Genomic DNA, 19738 nt, shown 5'->3' on the forward strand with positions numbered 1-19738 from the left:
GTGTATGGTGTGATCCTGTGATTCTTGTCTCCATGTGACTTTCTTTGTAATCCTACCCTTGTAGGATAAGGTGCTGACCACTGACCTTGCCCACAACATAGGCTGAAAAGTGACAGAAAGTGTTATCCTATTGTGGGTACAATGCAAAAACTTTGATATTTTGGAGTTTTTAAAAAACATGGAGATATGGGCAAGAAAAAATTACACAAGTGTCTGTGCCTGATCATCTACTTATATTAGGGACATTATTCATTGAACTACTACTACCATTTTTGTCATCACCATCAGTGCTGAGCAAAATAATCCGGACGAACTGGAATTCAATTCGAAATTCATGAATACTTGGATTTGCCGCGAAGCCGAATTTTCTCTGGTTGCGAATCGATTTTCCCTGAATGGTGGTAAAAAATATAAGAAAATGATATTTACCTCATGCGTTTGAGCTCTAAGAGCTGCCATCTTGATTGAAGATCTCACACAAAATCCTGTGCGCAGTGACGTATGACGTCACCATGCCGGACGATGTGATGACATCCTGAGGGGCTGCACATGATTTCGCACTAGATCTTTAATCAAGATGGCAGCTTTTTGTCATCAAATGGATGAGATGAGTATGATTTTATAAAAAAAAAAATTAATGTTACACTGTAATATCAATGTCAGATCAGCTATGAACGAGGCATCTGACGGGTACAAAGATGGGGAGGTAGCACAATCTCCGTTCCCTGTCATTGCACCCACTACTTACAAAGAAATGCACTTTGTGACAAAGCTAATTTTTTTGTAAAATTCGGCAAAGCAGCCAAATCGAATTTTTGAATACTTCACTCATCACTAATCACCACTAGAGTTGAGCGAACACCTGGATGTTCGGGTTCGAGAAGTTCGGCCGAACATCCCGGAAATGTTCGGGTTCGGGATCCGAACCCGATCCGAACTTCGTCCCGAACCCGAACCCCATTGAAGTCAATGGGGACCCGAACTTTTCGGCACTAAAAAGGCTGTAAAACAGCCCAGGAAAGAGCTAGAGGGCTGCAAAAGGCAGCAACATGTAGGTAAATCCCCTGCAAACAAATGTGGATAGGGAAATGAATTAAAATAAAAATTAAATAAATAAAAATTAACCAAAATCAATTGGAGAGAGGTTCCATAGCAGAGAATCTGGCTTCCCGTCACCCACCACTGGAACAGTCCATTCTCAGATATTTAGGCCCCGGCACCCAGGCAGAGGAGAGAGGTCCCGTAACAGAGAATCTGTCTTCATGTCAGCAGAGAATTAGTCTGCATGTCATAGCAGAGAATGAGGCTTCACGTCAGCCACCACTGCAACAGTCCATTGGCATATATTTAGGCCCAGCACACACACAGGCAGAGGAGAGAGGTCCCGTAACAGAGAATCTGGCTTCATGTCAGCAGAGAATCAGTCTGCATGTCATAGCAGAGAATCAGGCTTCACGTCAGCCACCACTGCAACAGTCCATTGTCATAAATTTAGGCCCAGCACCCAGGCAGAGGAGAGAGGTCCCGTAACAGAGAATCTGGCTTCATGTCAGCAGAGAATCAGTCTTCATATCATAGCAGAGAATCAGGCTTCACGTCACCCACCACTGTAAGAGTCAATTTTCATAAATTTAGGCCCAGAACCCAGGCAGAGGAGAAAGGTCCCGTAACAGACAATCTGGCTTCATGTCAGCAGAGAATCAGTCTTCATATCATAGCAGAGAATCAGGCTTCACGTCACCCACCACTGTAAGAGTCAATTTTCATAAATTTAGGCCCAGAACCCAGGCAGAGGAGAAAGGTCCCGTAACAGACAATCTGGCTTCATGTCAGCAGAGAATCAGTCTTCATATCATAGCAGAGAATCAGGCTTCACGTCACCCACCACTGTAAGAGTCAATTTTCATAAATTTAGGCCCAGAACCCAGGTAGAGGAGAAAGGTCCCGTAACAGACAATCTGGCTTCATGACAGCAGAGAATCAGTCTGCATGTCATAGCAGAGAATCAGGCTTCACGTCAGCCACCACTGCAACAGTCCATTGTCATAAATTTAGGCCCAGCACCCAGGCAGAGGAGAGAGGTCCCGTAACAGACAATCTGGCTTCATGTCAGCAGAGAATTAGTCTGCATGTCATAGCAGAGAATCAGGCTTCATGTCAGCCACCACTGCAACAGTCCATTGGCATATATTTAGGCCTAGCACACAGGCAGAGGAGAGGTTCATTCAACTTTGGGTAGCATCGCAATATAATGGTAAAATGAAAATAAAAATAGGATTGAATGAGGAAGTGCCCTGGAGTCCAATAATATATGGTTATGGGGAGGTAGTTAATGTCTAATCTGGACAAGGGACGGACAGGTCCTGTGGGATCCATGCCTGGTTCATTTTTATGAACGTCAGCTTGTCCACATTGGCTGTAGACAGGCGGCTGCGTTTGTCTGTAATGACGCCCCCTGCCGTGCTGAATACACGTTCAGACAAAACGCTGGCTGCCGGGCAGGCCAGCACCTCCAAGGCATAAAAGGCTAGCTCTGGCCACGTGGACAATTTAGAGACCCAGAAGTTGAATGGGGCCGAACCATCAGTCAGTACGTGGAGGGGTGTGCACACGTACTGTTCCACCATGTTAGTGAAATGTTGCCTCCTGCTAACACGTTGCGTATCAGGTGGTGGTGCAGTTAGCTGTGGCGTGTTGACAAAAGTTTTCCACATCTCTGCCATGCTAACCCTGCCCTCAGAGGAGCTGGCCGTGACACAGCTGCCTTGGCGACCTCTTGCTCCTCCTTTGCCTTGGCCTTGGGCTTCCACTTGTTCCCCTGTGACATTTGGGAATGCTCTCAGTAGCGCGTCTACCAACGTGCGCTTGTACTCGCGCATCTTCCTATCACGCTCCAGTGCAGGAAGTAAGGTGGGCACATTGTCTTTGTAGCGTGGATCCAGCAGGGTGGCAACCCAGTAGTCCGCACAGGTTAAAATGTGGGCAACTCTGCTGTCGTTGCGCAGGCACTGCAGCATGTAGTCGCTCATGTGTGCCAGGCTGCCCAGGGGTAAGGACAAGCTGTCCTCTGTGGGAGGCGTATCGTCATCGTCCTGCCTTTCCCCCCAGCCACGCACCAGTGATGGACCCGAGCTGCGTTGGGTGCCACCCCGCTGTGACCATGCTTCATCCTCATCCTCCTCCACCTCCTCCTCATCCTCGTCCTCCTCGTCCTCCAGTAGTGGGCCCTGGCTGGCCACATTTGTACCTGGCCTCTGCTGTTGCAAAAAACCTCCCTCTGAGTCACTTCGAAGAGACTGGCCTGAAAGTGCTAAAAATGACCCCTCTTCCTCATCCTCCTCCTCCTCCTCCTGGGCCACCTCCTGTTCCATCATCGCCCTAAGTGTTTTCTCAAGGAGACATAGAAGTGGTATTGTAACGCTGATAACGGTGTCATCGCCACTGGCCATGTTGGTGGAGTACTCGAAACAGCGCAACAGGGCACACAGGTCTCGCATGGAGGCCCAGTCATTGGTGGTGAAGTGGTGCTGTTCTGTAGTGCGACTGACCCGTGCGTGCTGCAGCTGAAACTCCACTATGGCCTGCTGCTGCTCGCACAGTCTGTCCAGCATGTGCAAGGTGGAGTTCCACCTGGTGGGCACGTCGCATATGAGGCGGTGAGCGGGAAGGCCGAAGTTACGCTGTAGCGCAGACAGGCGAGCAGCGGCAGGATGTGAACGCCGGAAGCGCGAACAGACGGCCCGCACTTTATGCAGCAGCTCTGACATGTCGGGGTAGTTGTGAATGAACTTCTGCACCACCAAATTCAGCACATGCGCCAAGCAAGGGATGTGCGTCAAATTGGCTAGTCCCAGAGCTGCAACGAGATTTCGCCCATTATCACACACCACCAGGCCGGGCTTGAGGCTCACCGGCAGCAACCACTCGTCGGTCTGTTGTTCAATACCCCGCCACAACTCCTGTGCGGTGTGGGGCCTGTCCCCCAAACATATGAGTTTCAGAATGGCCTGCTGACGTTTACCCCGGGCTGTGCTGAAGTTGGTGGTGAAGGTGTGTGGCTGACTGGATGAGCAGGTGGAAGAAGAGGAGGAGGAAGCCGAGAAGGAGGAGGTGGCAACAGGAGGCAAAGAATGTTGCCCTGCGATCCTTGGCGGCGGCAGGACGTGCGCCAAACAGCTCTCCGCCTGGGGCCCAGCTGCCACTACATTTACCCAGTGTGCAGTTAGGGAGATATAGCGTCCCTGGCCGTGCTTACTGGTCCACGTATCTGTGGTTAGGTGGACCTTGCTACAGATGGCGTTGCGCAGTGCACACTTGATTTTATCGGATACTTGGTTGTGCAGGGAAGGCACGGCTCTCTTGGAGAAGTAGTGCCGGCTGGGAACAACATACTGTGGGACAGCAAGCGACATGAGCTGTTTGAAGCTGTCTGTGTCCACCAGCCTAAATGACAGCATTTCATAGGCCAGTAGTTTAGAAATGCTGGCATTCAGGGCCAGGGATCGAGGGTGGCTAGGTGGGAATTTACGCTTTCTATCAAATGTTTGTGAGATGGAGAGCTGAACGCTGGCGTGTGACATGGTTGAGACGCTTGGTGACGGAGGTGGTGGTGGTGGTGTTGGTGGTACATCCCCTGTTTGCTGGGCGGCAGGTGCCAACGTTCCTCCAGAGGCGGAGGAAGAGGCCGAGGCGGCAGCAGCAGAATAGGCCGAGGCGGCAGCAGCAGAAGAGGTAGCAGGGGGAGCCTGAGTGACTTCCTTGGTTTTAAGGTGTTTACTCCACTGCAGTTCATGCTTTGCATGCAGGTGCCTGGTCATGCAGGTTGTGCTCAGGTTCAGAACGTTAATGCCTCGCTTCAGGCTCTGATGGCACAGCGTGCAAACCACTCGGGTCTTGTCGTCAGCACATTGTTTGAAGAAGTGCCATGCCAGGGAACTCCTTGAAGCTGCCTTTGGGGTGCTCGGTCCCAGATGGCGGCGGTCAGTAGCAGGCGGAGTCTCTTGGCGGCGGGTGTTCTGCTTTTGCCCACTGCTCCCTCTTTTGCTACGCTGTTGGCTCGGTCTCACCACTGCCTCTTCCTCCGAACTGTGAAAGTCAGTGGCACGACCTTCATTCCATGTGGGGTCTAGGACCTCATCGTCCCCTGCATCGTCTTCCACCCAGTCTTGATCCCTGACCTCCTGTTCAGTCTGCACACTGCAGAAAGACGCAGCAGTTGGCACCTGTGTTTCGTCATCATCAGAGACATGCTGAGGTGGTATTCCCATGTCCTCATCATCAGGAAACATAAGTGGTTGTGCGTCAGTGCATTCTATGTCTTTCACCGCTGGGGAAGGGCTAGGTGGATGCCCTTGGGAAACCCTGCCAGCGGAGTCTTCAAACAGCATAAGAGACTGCTGCATAACTTGAGGCTGAGACAGTTTCCCTGGTATGCATGGGGGTGATGTGACAGACTGATGGGGTTGGTTTTCAGGCGCCATCTGTGCGCTTTCTGCAGAAGACTGGGTGGGAGATAATGTGAACGTGCTGGATCCACTGTCGGCCACCCAATTGACTAATGCCTGTACCTGCTCAGGCCTTACCATCCTTAGAACGGCATTGGGCCCCACCATATATCGCTGTAAATTCTGGCGGCTACTGGGACCTGAGGTAGTTGGTACACTAGGACGTGTGGATGTGGCAGAACGGCCACGTCCTCTCCCAGCACCAGAGGGTCCACTAACACCACCACGACCATGTCCACGTCCGCGTCCCTTACTAGATGTTTTTCTCATTGTTATGGTTCACCACAACAACAAATATATTATTTGGCCCAATGTATTGTATTCAAATTCAGCGGGATATAAATTTGAGGCCTAGTATTTAGGCGCTGGGTGACCGGTATGGATTTAGTGACAGAATTAGACTTGGAAATGCACAGAAGCGTGTGTGTGAAGTTATTCTGAATGACCCAATGTGCACCTTGAATATTATATACCCTTTTTGGGATAGATTTCAAATAGCTCTGATATAGCAGGAACCACTAAATTATGAAATTGCTAAATTGGGAATTGTACTTCAACCCAGAACAAAAAATGTGCTTTGACGGGCACTAAATAACTTTCCCAGCTACAACAGGACAGCGGTAACGAGAGATTTAGAGGGATTTAAATTTGAGGCCTAGTATTTAGGCGCTGGGTCACCGGTATGGATTTAGTGACAGAATTAGACTTGGAAATGCACAGAAGCGTGTGTGTGAAGTTATTCTGAATGACCCTATGTGCACCTTCAATATTATATACCCTTTTAGGGATAGATTTCAAATAGCTCTGATATAGCAGAAACCACTAAATTATGAAATTGCTAAATTGGGAATTGTACTTCAACCCAGAACAAAAAATGTGCTTTGACGGACACTAAATATCTTGCCCAGCAACAACAGTACAGCGGTGGGTAACGAGAGATTTAGAGGGATTTAAATTTGAGGCCTAGTATTTAGGCGCTGGGTCACCGGTATGGATTTAGTGACAGAATTAGACTTGGAAATGCACAGAAGCGTGTGTGTGAAGTTATTCTGAATGACCCAATGTGCACCTTCAATATTATATACCCTTTTAGGGATAGATTTCAAATAGCTCTGATATAGCAGAAACCACTAAATTATGAAATTGCTAAATTGGGAATTGTACTTCAACCCAGAACAAAAAATGTGCTTTGACGGACACTAAATATCTTGCCCAGCAACAACAGTACAGCGGTAACGAGAGATTTAGAGGGATTTAAATTTGAGGCCTAGTATTTAGGCGCTGGGTGACAGGTATGGGTTTAGTGACAGAATTAGACTTGGAAATACACAGTAGCGGGTGTGTGTGAAGTTATTCTGAATGACCCAATGTGCACCTTCAATATTATATACCCTTTTAGGGATAGATTCCAAATAGCTCTGATATAGCAGGAACCACTAAATTATGAAATTGCTAAATTGGGAATTGTACTTCAACCCAGAACAAAAAATGTGCTTTGACGGACACTAAATATCTTGCCCAGCAACAACAGTACAGCGGTAACGAGAGATTTAGAGGGATTTAAATTTGAGGCCTAGTATTTAGGCGCTGGGTGACAGGTATGGGTTTAGTGACAGAATTAGACTTGGAAATACACAGTAGCGGGTGTGTGTGAAGTTATTCTGAATGACCCAATGTGCACCTTCAATATTATATACCCTTTTTGGGATAGATTTCAAATAGCTCTGATATAGCAGGAACCACTAAATTATGAAATTGCTAAATTGGGAATTGTATTTCAACCCAGAACAAGAAATGTGCTTGAACGGACACTAAATAACTCGCCCAGCTACAGCACTAGGGACAGATTTAGCTGGATATAAATTTGAGGCCTAGTATTTAGGCGCTGGGTGACCGGTATGGATTTAGTGACAGAATTAGACTGGGATATGGCCAAAAAATAAACAGACTATTGCTGGTTAAATGCACTTGGTGTGACAGCTTCACCCTGATGTAGGCTTTAGCCAAAAAACAACCACACCATTGAGGGTTAAATGCACTTGGTGACAGGCGCAGCTTGCCCCTGATTTTGTATATGGCCAAAAAATGAACAGACTATTGCTGGTTAAATGCACTTGGTGTGACAGCTTCACCCTGATGTAGGCTTTAGCCAAAAAACAACCACACCATTGAGGGTTAAATGCACTTGGTGACAGGCGCAGCTTGCCCCTGATTTTGTATATGGCCAAAAAATGAACAGACTATTGCTGGTTAAATGCACTTGGTGTCACAGCTTCACCCTGATGTAGGCTTTAGCCAAAAAACAACCACACCATTGAGGGTTAAATGCACTTGGTGACAGGCGCAGCTTGCCCCTGATTTTGTATATGGCCAAAAAATGAACAGACTATTGCTGGTTAAATGCACTTGGTGTGACAGCTTCACCCTGATGTAGGCTTTAGCCAAAAAACAACCACACCATTGAGGGTTAAATGCACTTGGTCGCAGCTTGTGCTGGCGCACCACAAGACACAAAATGGCCGCCGATCACCCCAGAAAAATGAGACTGACAAACGGTCTGTGCAGCCTAAAAACAGTGAGCAATTGAGGATCAGCAGCTCAATGATCCACAGCTGCAGATCGATCAGTTAATCAAGTCCTTTGGAGGAGTTAATCTGCCTAATCTCGCCCTACTGTCGCAGCCGCAACCTCTCCCTACGCTAATCAGAGCAGAGTGACGGGCGGCGCTATGTGACTCCAGCTTAAATAGAGGCTGGGTCACATGGTGCTCTGGCCAATCACAGCCATGCCAATAGTAGGCATGGCTGTGATGGCCTCTTGGGGCAAGTAGTATGACGCTTGTTGATTGGCTGCTTTGCAGCCTTTCAAAAAGCGCCAAGAAAGCGTCACAAAAGCGCCAAGAAAGCGACGAACACCGAACCCGAACCCGGACTTTTACGAAAATGTCCGGGTTCGGGTCCGTGTCACGGACACCCCAAAATTCGGTACGAACCCGAACTATACAGTTCGAGTTCGCTCATCCCTAATCACCACCTCTCCCCCGATCCTTGCACTGCGTGCAGCTGCATGGCTGCTTCTTATTTGTTTATCAGCTTCTGCTATAGATGCTGCACTGCCCTCTCACTCCTTGACTGAGCTTAGGTTCCTAGCTTACTAGTTTAACCAATAAAGGTGTGCTCTTCTGATTTTCTGCCCATGTACCGAGCTTTTGTCGGTTAACCGACTCTGATATTCCTCTGCCTGCCCTGACCTTGGCCTGTCTACTGTTCTCATCCTTTTCCACCTGCCTTGACCTCGAATTATTTTCAAGGAATTGCACAAACTCTGCCTGCCCTGTCCTCTGCCTTTTTGCCAACTACGTGTATTGTCTGACCCATTGGTGCTTTGCATCAGTTTCTCTGACTCACATGGTTCAGCTGCCAACTACATCAGGACTATTCCAAGAGGTAATGGCCTGGTGAGTCCCAGCAGCGAAGGCCAGATCCCGTTATAGGGTTTAAACTGTGAAAACCGGGAAAACGCCCTTAAGACTAACCCAATGTCAAACTGATTAGTTGCTACAAGTTTTATATAAAATCTATTTGACATAGAAATGTTAGCAATTCAGTGACCAATTCAGCTCTGCTATGTCAGAATGTGAATATTTTACCATTTCTACTATAGGATTGGAACAAATAAGTACAGAGAGCACGCTTCAGTCCATCAAAAATCTGAAATGATGCAGACTGTTATTTTTGCTACTCGGGCGTTTTAACGGAGCAGAGCTGAAAAATATGAATAAACAGTCAGTGTTAATGGGGGTTTAACTGCACGGCTCGATTCATTGTAATTCCCTATGACACATTGTATAGAGAACTTCCTGTTAAAGGAAGCCCCCAAATTATTGACATTCCTTTAGAGAAATCTAAAAATATTCCTTGTTTAATTTTACACCGTGTATTTCTAGTAAATATAAGAAAAGAATCGCATTGTACCTGACGAGGTCAAGGTTGGAATATTGTGAGAATACTTTCTGTCAGACCACTTTCAAACCCCTTTTTTTCCGAAAGTTTTTCGATTTTTTTCTTTCTAAAAGCATAAAGTACATTGTGATAATACAACATGTTCTCGAATAGCACGGTAATAGTACGTCACAAGCCTAAGGCTCTCTTCACACTAATGTCTAATTTCAGTTTTTCATGAAATGGATGGTAATAGCTTTGTACTCTTTGGCTCCATTTCTCTATTGACTTCAGTGGTAAAAAATTATGAAATGTTAGGTTTCCTATTTTTTAATGGGTAGAACATTGAAGACGGTTACTCTTGTCTGCCCCTCCCACTCTAGTAATGAAACGGAGTCTTAACCCTTTCCTGACAGCATAACTTGTTTTTATTTTTTTCCGTTCAAGCAGCCATATGCGGGCTTGTGTTTTGCAGGACAAGTTGCACTTTCTAAAGGCATCATTTAATATTACATACAATGTAGTGGTAATTTCCAAATGGGGTAGAATTAGAAAAAAATGCCATTCTGCCACAGTTTTATAGTCTTCGTTTTTACCGTTTTCCTATATGACAAAATTAATGTTACCTTTATTCCCTGGGTCAGTATATTCACAGTGATATAACATTTTTATAGTTTTTTAACTTTTAGTTTTAATACTAAATAAACATTTCTTTGCATCACCATATTCTAACCCCCATAACTTTTCATATTTACGTCTACGGAGTACTGTAAGGGCTCATTTCTTACCAGGCAATCTGTAGTTTTTATTTATACCATCTTGATCACTTTCTATTACATTTTTGGGGGGAGGTGAAGTGATGAAAAAATTGTGAATTGACAACTTAGATTTTTTTTATTTTATTACAGGGTTCACTATATGGTATTAATACTTTTAAGAGGTTGGGCATTTTAGGATGTGGCAATTCCAATTATATATTTTTTATTATTTTAACTTTTAATATGGTTAAAGAGAGATTTAGATTTTTATATATTTTTTTTATATTTTTCAAAAATGTTTTTAAACTTTTTTCTTCACTTTTGAAAAGTCCCCCTAGAGGACTTTAACATACAGTTATCTGATCACCTCTCCTATAGACTGCAATGAATTACCATTGTAGCCTATGGGAGATTCACTAGGTCCCTTTGAGGCCCTGCCTGTGTGCCATAGGAACTGTGGCAGGCCTTGGATCCTTCAGAAGGCCCAAGGCTGCTATTGCAGCTGAACTGCTCCTTCAATCTCACAACACTCTGGGGAAAAGACTCCTCAGATGATGTGGTCACAATAAATATCAGCATTTAAAGGGTTAAATGTCTGTGATCGGCGTTATCTCCAGTCACAGACTTTGTTGTGTAAAAAAGCTGAAACTTGGGGGCTATGTTGCATGATCAGCTTCTGAGTGGGAGCCATCTTTAAAGCCTGACATCCACCGTACATATATGGTGGATGTTGGGAAAGGGTTAACGGGGCTTTCCAGGAGTAAAATAATGATGACATTTTCATAGGATATCTGATCGGTGGGGTTCTGACCCAGAGCACTTTCGCTGGTTGGCTGTTTGAAGAGACCTCAGTGCTCTAGTGCACAGCATACCAAGAACAGCGCTATTCATTGGATAGTGGCTGTTCTTGGTACTGCAGCCCAGGCAGAACTTCCTAGAGCTAGGGGTAGAGCCAGTCCACACCTAACATCCTACAAGGGCTGAGCCAGGATTGTTAACCCTGGCTGTACCACCCATGCACAGCTATGCTGGATGCACATTACATTACAATACAATATATTAAATAAAAAAACATTTGTACATACCTGAGGTATTGCAACAGCATCTATCTCCCCATTTAGACAACTTGCACACTCAGTCAAGCATGCATGTGTATGGTTTGGGATCAGGAATAAAAATCTGTCGGCCAAAGCTATGTAAATTGCATGGAGAGCCTTGGGCCCCTTTCACACGGGCGAGAATTCTGCGCAGGTGCAATGCGTGAGGTGAACACATTGCACCCGCACTGAATCCGGACCCATTCACTTCAATGGGGCTGTGCACATGAGCAGTGATTTTCACTCATCACTTCTGCTTTGCGTGAAAATCGTAGCATGCTCCATATTGTGTGTTTTTCATGTAACGCAGGCCCCATAGAAGTGAATGGAGCTGCTTGAAAATCACAAGCATCCGCAAGCAAGTGCAGATGCGGTGCGATTTTCACGCATGGTTGCTAGGAGACGATCGGGATGGGGACCCGATCTTTATGGTTATAAGGGAAAATAATAGCATTCTTAATACAGAATGCTAAGTAAATTAGGGTTGGAGGGGTTAAAAAAATAAATAATAATAATTAAACTCACCTCATCCACTTGTTCGCGCACCCCGGCTTGTCTTCTTTCTTCTTCTTGGAGGACCTGGGAGAAAAGGACCTTTGGTGACGTCGTGATGGACCATGTGATGAGCGCAGCGATGTCACTAAAGGTCCTTTTCTCCTAGGTCCTCAAAGAAGAAGAAAGAAGACGAGCTGGTGGATGAGGTGAGCTTAATTTTTATTTTTTAACCCCTCCATCCCTAATTTTCTATGCTGTATTCAGAATGCTATTATTTTCCCTTATAACCATGTTATAAGGGAAAATAATAAAATCTACACAACACCGATCCCAAACCCGAACTTCTGTGAAGAAGTCCGGGTTCGGGTCTGGGTACCAAACATGCCGATTTTTCTCAAGCACGTGCAAAATGTATTAAAATGCTTTGCACCCGCAATGCACCCGCATTTTGTCCGGCCCTCACACCCGATGCCCGTGTGAAAGAGACCTTAGTAATTAACATAATGGAAGAAATGCGTGTGGAGTACTTATAACATTTCCTACCTTCCAGCCCTTTACTGTATATCGCTCCAGATCCACTTCTCCTCCAGACATATTGTCATGATGTATCCTGGCAGCTCCAATAAACCTCAGCCATTTTTCCTCTCATTATTAAACCCATCCATCTCCATATTTTACGTGAGCGTCTATTTGTTTGCGATTTATCATCCAGCTCGGTCTACAATTATGCACCAATAACCCGATGTGACAACTCGTAAGAAAAACTTCCTACTTAGCCTAAGTTATGGATTTTCCTATTTTAATTACAAACATGAGTAAGTAGAGACATCTTTTCAGGTAATTTATGAAGGAAGTATATAGGTGTCAGCAGCTGAATTCAGAGATATCTAAAAAATGTTTCATTCTCCTCCTTATCCTCTTGAAACAGAATATTGTGATGCGGGAAACGTTTAATTGTTTCGTATTTTTTTATTTCTAATCTATGCCTCATTGAGGGAGAGGGAGAAAGGCGAAATTACCTTGTGGATGATGCTTTTTTAAAAATTTATGGTAATTTTATAAAATTGTAATTCTGGGTCTTTACTGCATGGACTTACACGGGGAGTTTGTGGGGCGTATAGTCTGTAAATATGTCATTAAACTCCGATTTGACATGGTATTTGCAGATATAGATGAATGCAGCGGTAACAAGTGTGGCGACCACGCTCGGTGCGAAAATACCGCTGGAGGGTACAATTGCACATGTCTGAAAGGTTATCACTCGTCCTCAGGAAGCATGTACTTTAAAGCAAATGATGGGACTTACTGTCAAGGTAAGTGCTGGAAATACGAATCTATCTTTTTGTGTCCTTTAATTACTACATCAGCTTTACAAAAGGAAGTATTTTCCTGCAGGTTGTATTCAAGATAATTACATTTAGAAAGTATAATAGGTAACAAAGAGGTATTATTGCACTTCTCGAAATAGTTTTAATTGTGTCCATAGTAGGGAGAAAAAATTATATCAAAAAGTAAAAGAAGCTGACATGGACTGAATTCAAATATTTTTGACATTTTTTTTTTTAAGGAAAGTTGTGTTACAGGCCAAGTTGAGCTAGAAGTTCTACTTTTCTTTTAGCCTAATATTGAGATCGTAGACGCTACATTTTAGTTGTCTTATCTTGCAGGTTGCTGTGAGATTGGTTGATCCTGGAGAGTCATATGCATGAAGCATGTGGAGAGGCACACGGGAGTTTCTGTAGCTCCACGTACCACTTTATGGGGCTTCCGTATAGCATTGAATTACAAAAAATATTCTCCACTTGAAGTAATGTATTTAGGGGAGAATACCACTAGCATTAGGTCAAGCATGCCACAATTATTTTATTTCAGATTCATAAGGCAAAATGTTTTGGGGAACTTGACAGAGGCGCTTTTATATCTTAAAGAGGTTGTCCCATATGGGAAATTTGCCAAAGGATATGCCATAAGTGTCAGATAGGTCTGGGTCACGCCTCTGGGACAAACTCCTATCTCCGTAATGGGGCCACCCTCATTCCACCACAATGGGACTTCCAAAAATAGTGAAGCGCTAGCTCATTTATTTTCAGACCTCTCATAGTGGTGAATGTGCAGCAAGTGCAGTCCTCAGGGAAGAGGCACGCTGGCAGGACAGAGGTGATGAGAGTGGCAGTGGTGCCGATGAGGGTGGTTGTAATCCTCACGGTGGTGAGTCCTACCCCAACTCTTCCCTAGGCCACTATTGCAGTGGCTGAAGGGCTGCACGCTTTCTTCCCCAATGGGGCTCTCCCTAGGCTTTGGGAGCTCCTGCCTGCTGGTAGCTGGGGTACCCTTGATGGTGGGTGGATACGTAGCAGGGGTGCAAGGCAGGAGGACAGTGAAAGGGCTGGCGGATGGTGAAATGATAATGTCCAGGCAAACAACAGTTTACTTGGAGATGGTGGGTGGAACAGTACAAATATAAATAGTAGGTACAGTTCTCAAGCATATCACACAACAGATGTTATGGGGGTAGGCAGTACGATGATCCCCTCCAAGACTAAATACATAATGCAATATTCCCAGTTGGACGAAAGCATGCAATTCCTTCCACCATATTTCTGCAGTACCCAATGGCGGGGTGCAGTCCTAGATCAGTTGGTCAGTGGTGTTGCGGGGACCAGAAGCTTTATAACCCAAACCCCATGCAGTAAAGTCCAAAGCCATAAACTGTAAAGTCCAAAGCCTTTATTGACTTTCTTATCCACGCACTGTAGAAAATACAGTACTTCTCTGATTTAGAGGTTATTCCTTAGCACAGTTGCATTTCTGGCAGCTTTAAATTTCCCTGGTAAAGAATTCTTAATTTAGCTTCATCTTGACTGGATTACACAGCAGCAACTATATGCATGTCTTCTCTTTTGGCTTACTTGCCAACAAGTCCTTAGCCAGAAAAAAGTGGGACCAGCCCACTATCTGGCAACTTAAGAGGCTCTGTCTGTATCCTAAGGCCGAATGCACACGGCCGTGTTTCACGAGAGCAGGAGCGCACGGCATCACTGCCGCCACAGTACAGTAATACATTGGTATGATCTATACTCTCAGCAGGAATCCAGCCCGTGTTACCACGGACCGCTCACGGGCGTGTGCATTCGGCCTAAATTGCACAGATTTCTGTGTTTTATTCATATGCAAATGAGCAAGTTCAAGCACCAAGAGGTGGGGCTGAGTCATTTGAGCACTGCTTTGTAACACCCTCTGTGGTCTGTACACTCCCCCCTCCCCTTGATTGACGGGGCTAGACATCAGCATGCTGAGGACAGAGCTGTGTCCTAGCATCTACTTATATACATACATACACTATGTACTATAGCTTAAAACAGAGGCGTCACTAGGCACCGAGATTCAGTGCTTAGACCCCGAATTACAAGCATTTGGCCCCCAACCTCTGGCCAGCACTTTCTCCATGGCTCTGCAGTGAGACACCAGTGTGGGCAGCTCCCTATGAGTTTAGGATGAGGCACAATAAACATATAACTAGCAGCTCTATTTAATGCCAGTCTAAAGTGTAGGGAAAGGAGCCAGCAGCCCCGCACTGGTGGCTCAGTATGAGTCTGACCAGGCCTAGCAGCTGAGCACCGCATACCAGACAGGACAAGCAGATTACAGAGCTGCTGTGTCCTGTCCTCACCAGTGCTGGTAGCAGTAAAAAGGGTGTGAACTGCCTCTTTTAGCCCAGAAGCAACCAGTGCCAGTGTGAAGCAGCACAGAGAAGTGCAAGTAATGCAGGGAAGCTACATTTAGGTCCACTTTCATCCATGTCTGTTGGGCCCATCAGTGTGTTACACCATAAACCGCTTCTAGGAGCTGTGTATATATACTGTATACTGTGGGTGGAGGAGCTGTGCATATATATACTGTATACTGTTAGTGGATGAGCTGTGCATATACTGTATACTGTGGGTGGATGAGCAATGCATATATATACTGTATACTGTGGGTGGAGAAGAGTGCATATAGACTGTGGGTGGAGGAGCTCAGTTTTAAGGGGAGGGGTAGACATACAGTTGCAAGAAAAAGTATGTGAACCCTTTAGAATGATATGGATTTCTGCACAAATTGGTCATAAAATGTGATCTGATCATCATCTAAGTCACAACAATAGACAATCACAGTCTGCTTAACCTAATAACACACAAAGAGTTAAATGTTACCATGTTTTTATTGAACACACCATGTAAACATTCACAGTGCAGGTGGAAAAGTATGTGAACCCCTAGAATAATGACATCTCCAAGAGCTAATTGGAGTGAGGTGTCAGCCAACTGGGGTCCAATCAATGAGATGAGATTGGAGGTGTTGGTTACAGCTGCCCTGCCCTATAAAAAACACACACCAGTTCTGGGTTTGCTTTTCACAAGAAGCATTGCCTGATGTGAATGATGCCTCGCACAAAAGAGCTCTCAGAAGACCTACAATTAAGAATTGTTGACTTGCATAATGCTGGAAAGGGTTATAAAAGTATCTCCAAAAGCCTTGCTGTTCATCAGTCCACGGTAAGACAAATTGTCTATAAATGGAGAAAGTCCAGCACTGCTGCTACTCTCCCTAGGAGCGGCCGTCCTGTAAAGATGACTGCAAGAGCACAGCGCAGACTGCTCAATGAGGTGAAGAAGAATCCTAGAGTGTCAGCTAAAGACTTACAAAAGTCTCTGGCATATGCTAACATCCCTGTTAGCGAATCTACGATACGTAAAACACTAAACAAGAATGTATTTCATGGGAGGATACCACAGAGTAAGCCACTGCTGTCCAAAAAAAACATTGCTCTATGTTTACAGTTTGTACAAGAGCACCTGGATGTTCCTCAGCAGTACTGGCAAAATATTCAGTGGACAGATGAAACTAAAGTTGAGTTGTTTGGAAGAAACACACAACATTATGTGTGGAGAAAAAGAGGCACAGCACACCAACATCAAAACCTCATCCCAACTGTGAAGTATGGTGGTGGGGGCATCATGGTTTGGGGCTGCTTTGCTGCGTCAGGGCCTGGACAGATTGCTATCATCGAAGGAAAAATGAATTCCCAAATTTATCAAGACATTTTGCAGGAGTACCTAAGGCCATCTGTCCACCAGCTGAAGCTCAACAGAAGATGGGTGTTGCAACAGGACAATGACCCAAAGCATAAAAGTAAATCAACAACAGAATGGCTTAAACAGAAGAAAATACGTCTTCTGGAGCGGCCCAGTCAGAGTCCTGACCTCAACCCGATTGAGATGCTGTGGCATGACCTCAAGAAAGCGATTCACACCAGACATCCCAAGACTATTGCTGAACTGAAACAGTTCTGTAAAGAGGAATGGTGAAGAATTACTCCTGACCGTTGTGCACGTCTGATCTGCAACTGCAGGAAACGTTTGGCTGAAGTTATTGCTGCCAAAGGAGGTTCAACCAGTTATTAAATCCAAGGGTTCACATACTTTTTCCACCTGCACTGTGAATGTTTACATGGTGTGTTCAATAAAAACATGGTGACATTTAACTCTTTGTGTGTTATTAGTTTAAGCAGACTGTGATTGTCTATTGTTGTGACTTAGATGAAGATCAGATCACATTTTATGACCAATTTGTGCAGAAATCCATATCATTCCAAAGGGTTCACATACTTTTTCTTGCAACTGTATGCCTTGGGCTCGTGCCCCTGATGTTCTAGGGCACTAGCAACACCCCTGGCTTAAACACATTTGAAATATCCTGAGAAAGCTAATATACATATCACTGCTTTATTCACAGGCGCAATATATGATTATAAAGACACCATATTATGTGTTATCCTTCTTAGCATAGAAAAAAACATTCTTATTCTCTTTGTGGAAAGGCTATAGCTGAGTGCTAAGTGCACAGCCTTGTATATAGATATGCTATGTTCAAGTCCCAGGACGGACTTAAATAAAAAAAATTCTCTCTGTAATAAAAGGCTATAATATAATAAATAAAAAATAATATATAATGATTTATTGTAGGGGACAGACAAAAGAAAGGTATCATTTTAATCAGCACGATGGTTTTAATAGGGTTGATCATGCTGGCAGAGACTTTTAAGGTTGCCATTTAACTATGTATTTCCCATATATTGCCTTTTTGAGATTATAAAGTGCATATAATACAGCCACATGAATCATTTGTGCCGCTGAAAATGCATATTTACCATACAGTAACTCTCTTAGCAAGAAACCAAACTACATTAGAGCATTAACTCTTTAGCAGTGAACCATTTGATACTTTAGCAGTGAACCACTGGGTTACTGCAAATGGATGGGTTGGGATTGTGCTCACTTAACGATTTTCAGAAGTCCCATGGCAGTAAACGGAGAGATTGCTGTACATGTGTGATGGTATGCTCTTCTTCAATTCCGTGATCCCTGTTCTGGTGATAAGGGGTCCAAAAGGGGGACCCGCAGCTGACATTTATGGCATATCCTAGTGATGTGCCATCAAGGTGATGAAATTAAAGACATATTCTAGGGCAAACAAACCAAATCTAAATTAATCACTGCCCACAGGATTTACCAACCTCGCCTCCCTATTTTTGTTGTTGCCACCATTTTTTTTTTCCATTGGTAAGCCAAGCTATTAATAGTGGTCTGTAAAAAAGCTCTTTCGAGTCCATGACTAAATTATTTTGAGGGCGACCACTCATAGATTAGTTAACTTAAATTAATCTAAGAAAACAAATGTCGAATTCAATGCTTTCAAAAATGATGCATCTTGTAATACCACACACAACCACTTGGTGTGCTGTAAAGGCAACATCAGCAAGCAAAAAGCACATTAGAATCCAGCACTCTAAAGCACCACCTAGTGGCAAACAAGTGAATTATCGTACACTCTTTAATGCACCAATTAACACAAGTTTAATGCATCAGAAACTAGATAATATATGCCTTAGATTTAAATAACAATGTAAAGCATGCTACATCTTGAAAGTCTTTTCTAATTCCATTCCATTAGGTATTTTGCCTTTGTTCATTTTCACATGCATTAATGTAAAAGCTGTGAAATCCATAGTACTTAATTATACACCATTACTGAATTCTGTATTCATGGGTTATTCTTCCATGTTTTTTTTTTCTTATAGAAAATGTCAAGATTAAGTGTCATCTGGATGATCAGTGCATCTCCACAAACATTAATCAAACAATTAGCAAGGTAAGTACGTCTGAGGACATTTTCTTCTCATGCTCCAGCTTGTCTTCTAATCTCTATATATGATGATGTCATACATGTCTCTGATCTATCAACACCAGGGATCAGCAACCTGCTGCAAAACTACAACTCCCAGCACGCACACTTGCTCAGCTGTTCTTGTAACTCCCATAAAAGTGAAAGGAGGATTCTGGGAATAGTAGTTTCAGAACAGCTGGAATGCTGGAGGTTGTTGTCTACACTAATAACACATATACATAAATGAGGAGAGGATCCCTAATTTTCTGCACCCTATTATCCAAAGCAGAGAATGGCTACAAAGAGCATTTCTGGCCCTGGAGGACTTAGTACATCCGTGTGTTATATCGACCAGTGTTCCTCAACTCCAGTCCTCAGGGTCCACCTACCGGCCATGATTTGAGAATATCCCACAGAATAAAGACCTGTGGTAAGTCCTGATGCACTGACACGAATTATATCACCTGCTCAATACTAAGGAAATCCTGAACACATGACCGGCAGGTGGTCCCTGAGGACTGGAGTTGAGGAACCCTGATATAGACACTTGTAATGCTTCATTTCTCCTGCGGTGGTGCTGCAGGGAAAGTGAACACTTGCTAGTGATTTCCCCCACAGATTACAGCTGATCACTGCGATCACAACTGGGATCTGCCTAATCCTTCTAACAAATATGGAAGCCTCAAAGCTGATAACCCTTTTTGAGACAATAGCTGTCCAGACACCTATTTCAAATG

At 44.4% G+C, this 19738-nt stretch overlaps 1 protein-coding gene across 1 annotated transcript in view; it reads left to right on the forward strand.

Moving 5' to 3' along the window:
- ADGRL4 (adhesion G protein-coupled receptor L4) overlaps positions 1 to 19738 on the forward strand; it is a 137313-nt gene that overhangs the window by 64195 nt on the left and 53380 nt on the right. The window contains exons 4-5 of the mRNA XM_044302059.1: positions 12962 to 13108; positions 18916 to 18986. Of these exons, the coding sequence (XP_044157994.1) occupies positions 12962 to 13108; positions 18916 to 18986 (218 nt within the window). The remainder of the gene's footprint in view (positions 1 to 12961; positions 13109 to 18915; positions 18987 to 19738) is intronic.

The sequence above is a fragment of the Bufo gargarizans genome, chromosome 7 (assembly GCF_014858855.1).
Source record: "Bufo gargarizans isolate SCDJY-AF-19 chromosome 7, ASM1485885v1, whole genome shotgun sequence".
NCBI classification, from domain to species: Eukaryota; Metazoa; Chordata; class Amphibia; order Anura; family Bufonidae; genus Bufo; species Bufo gargarizans.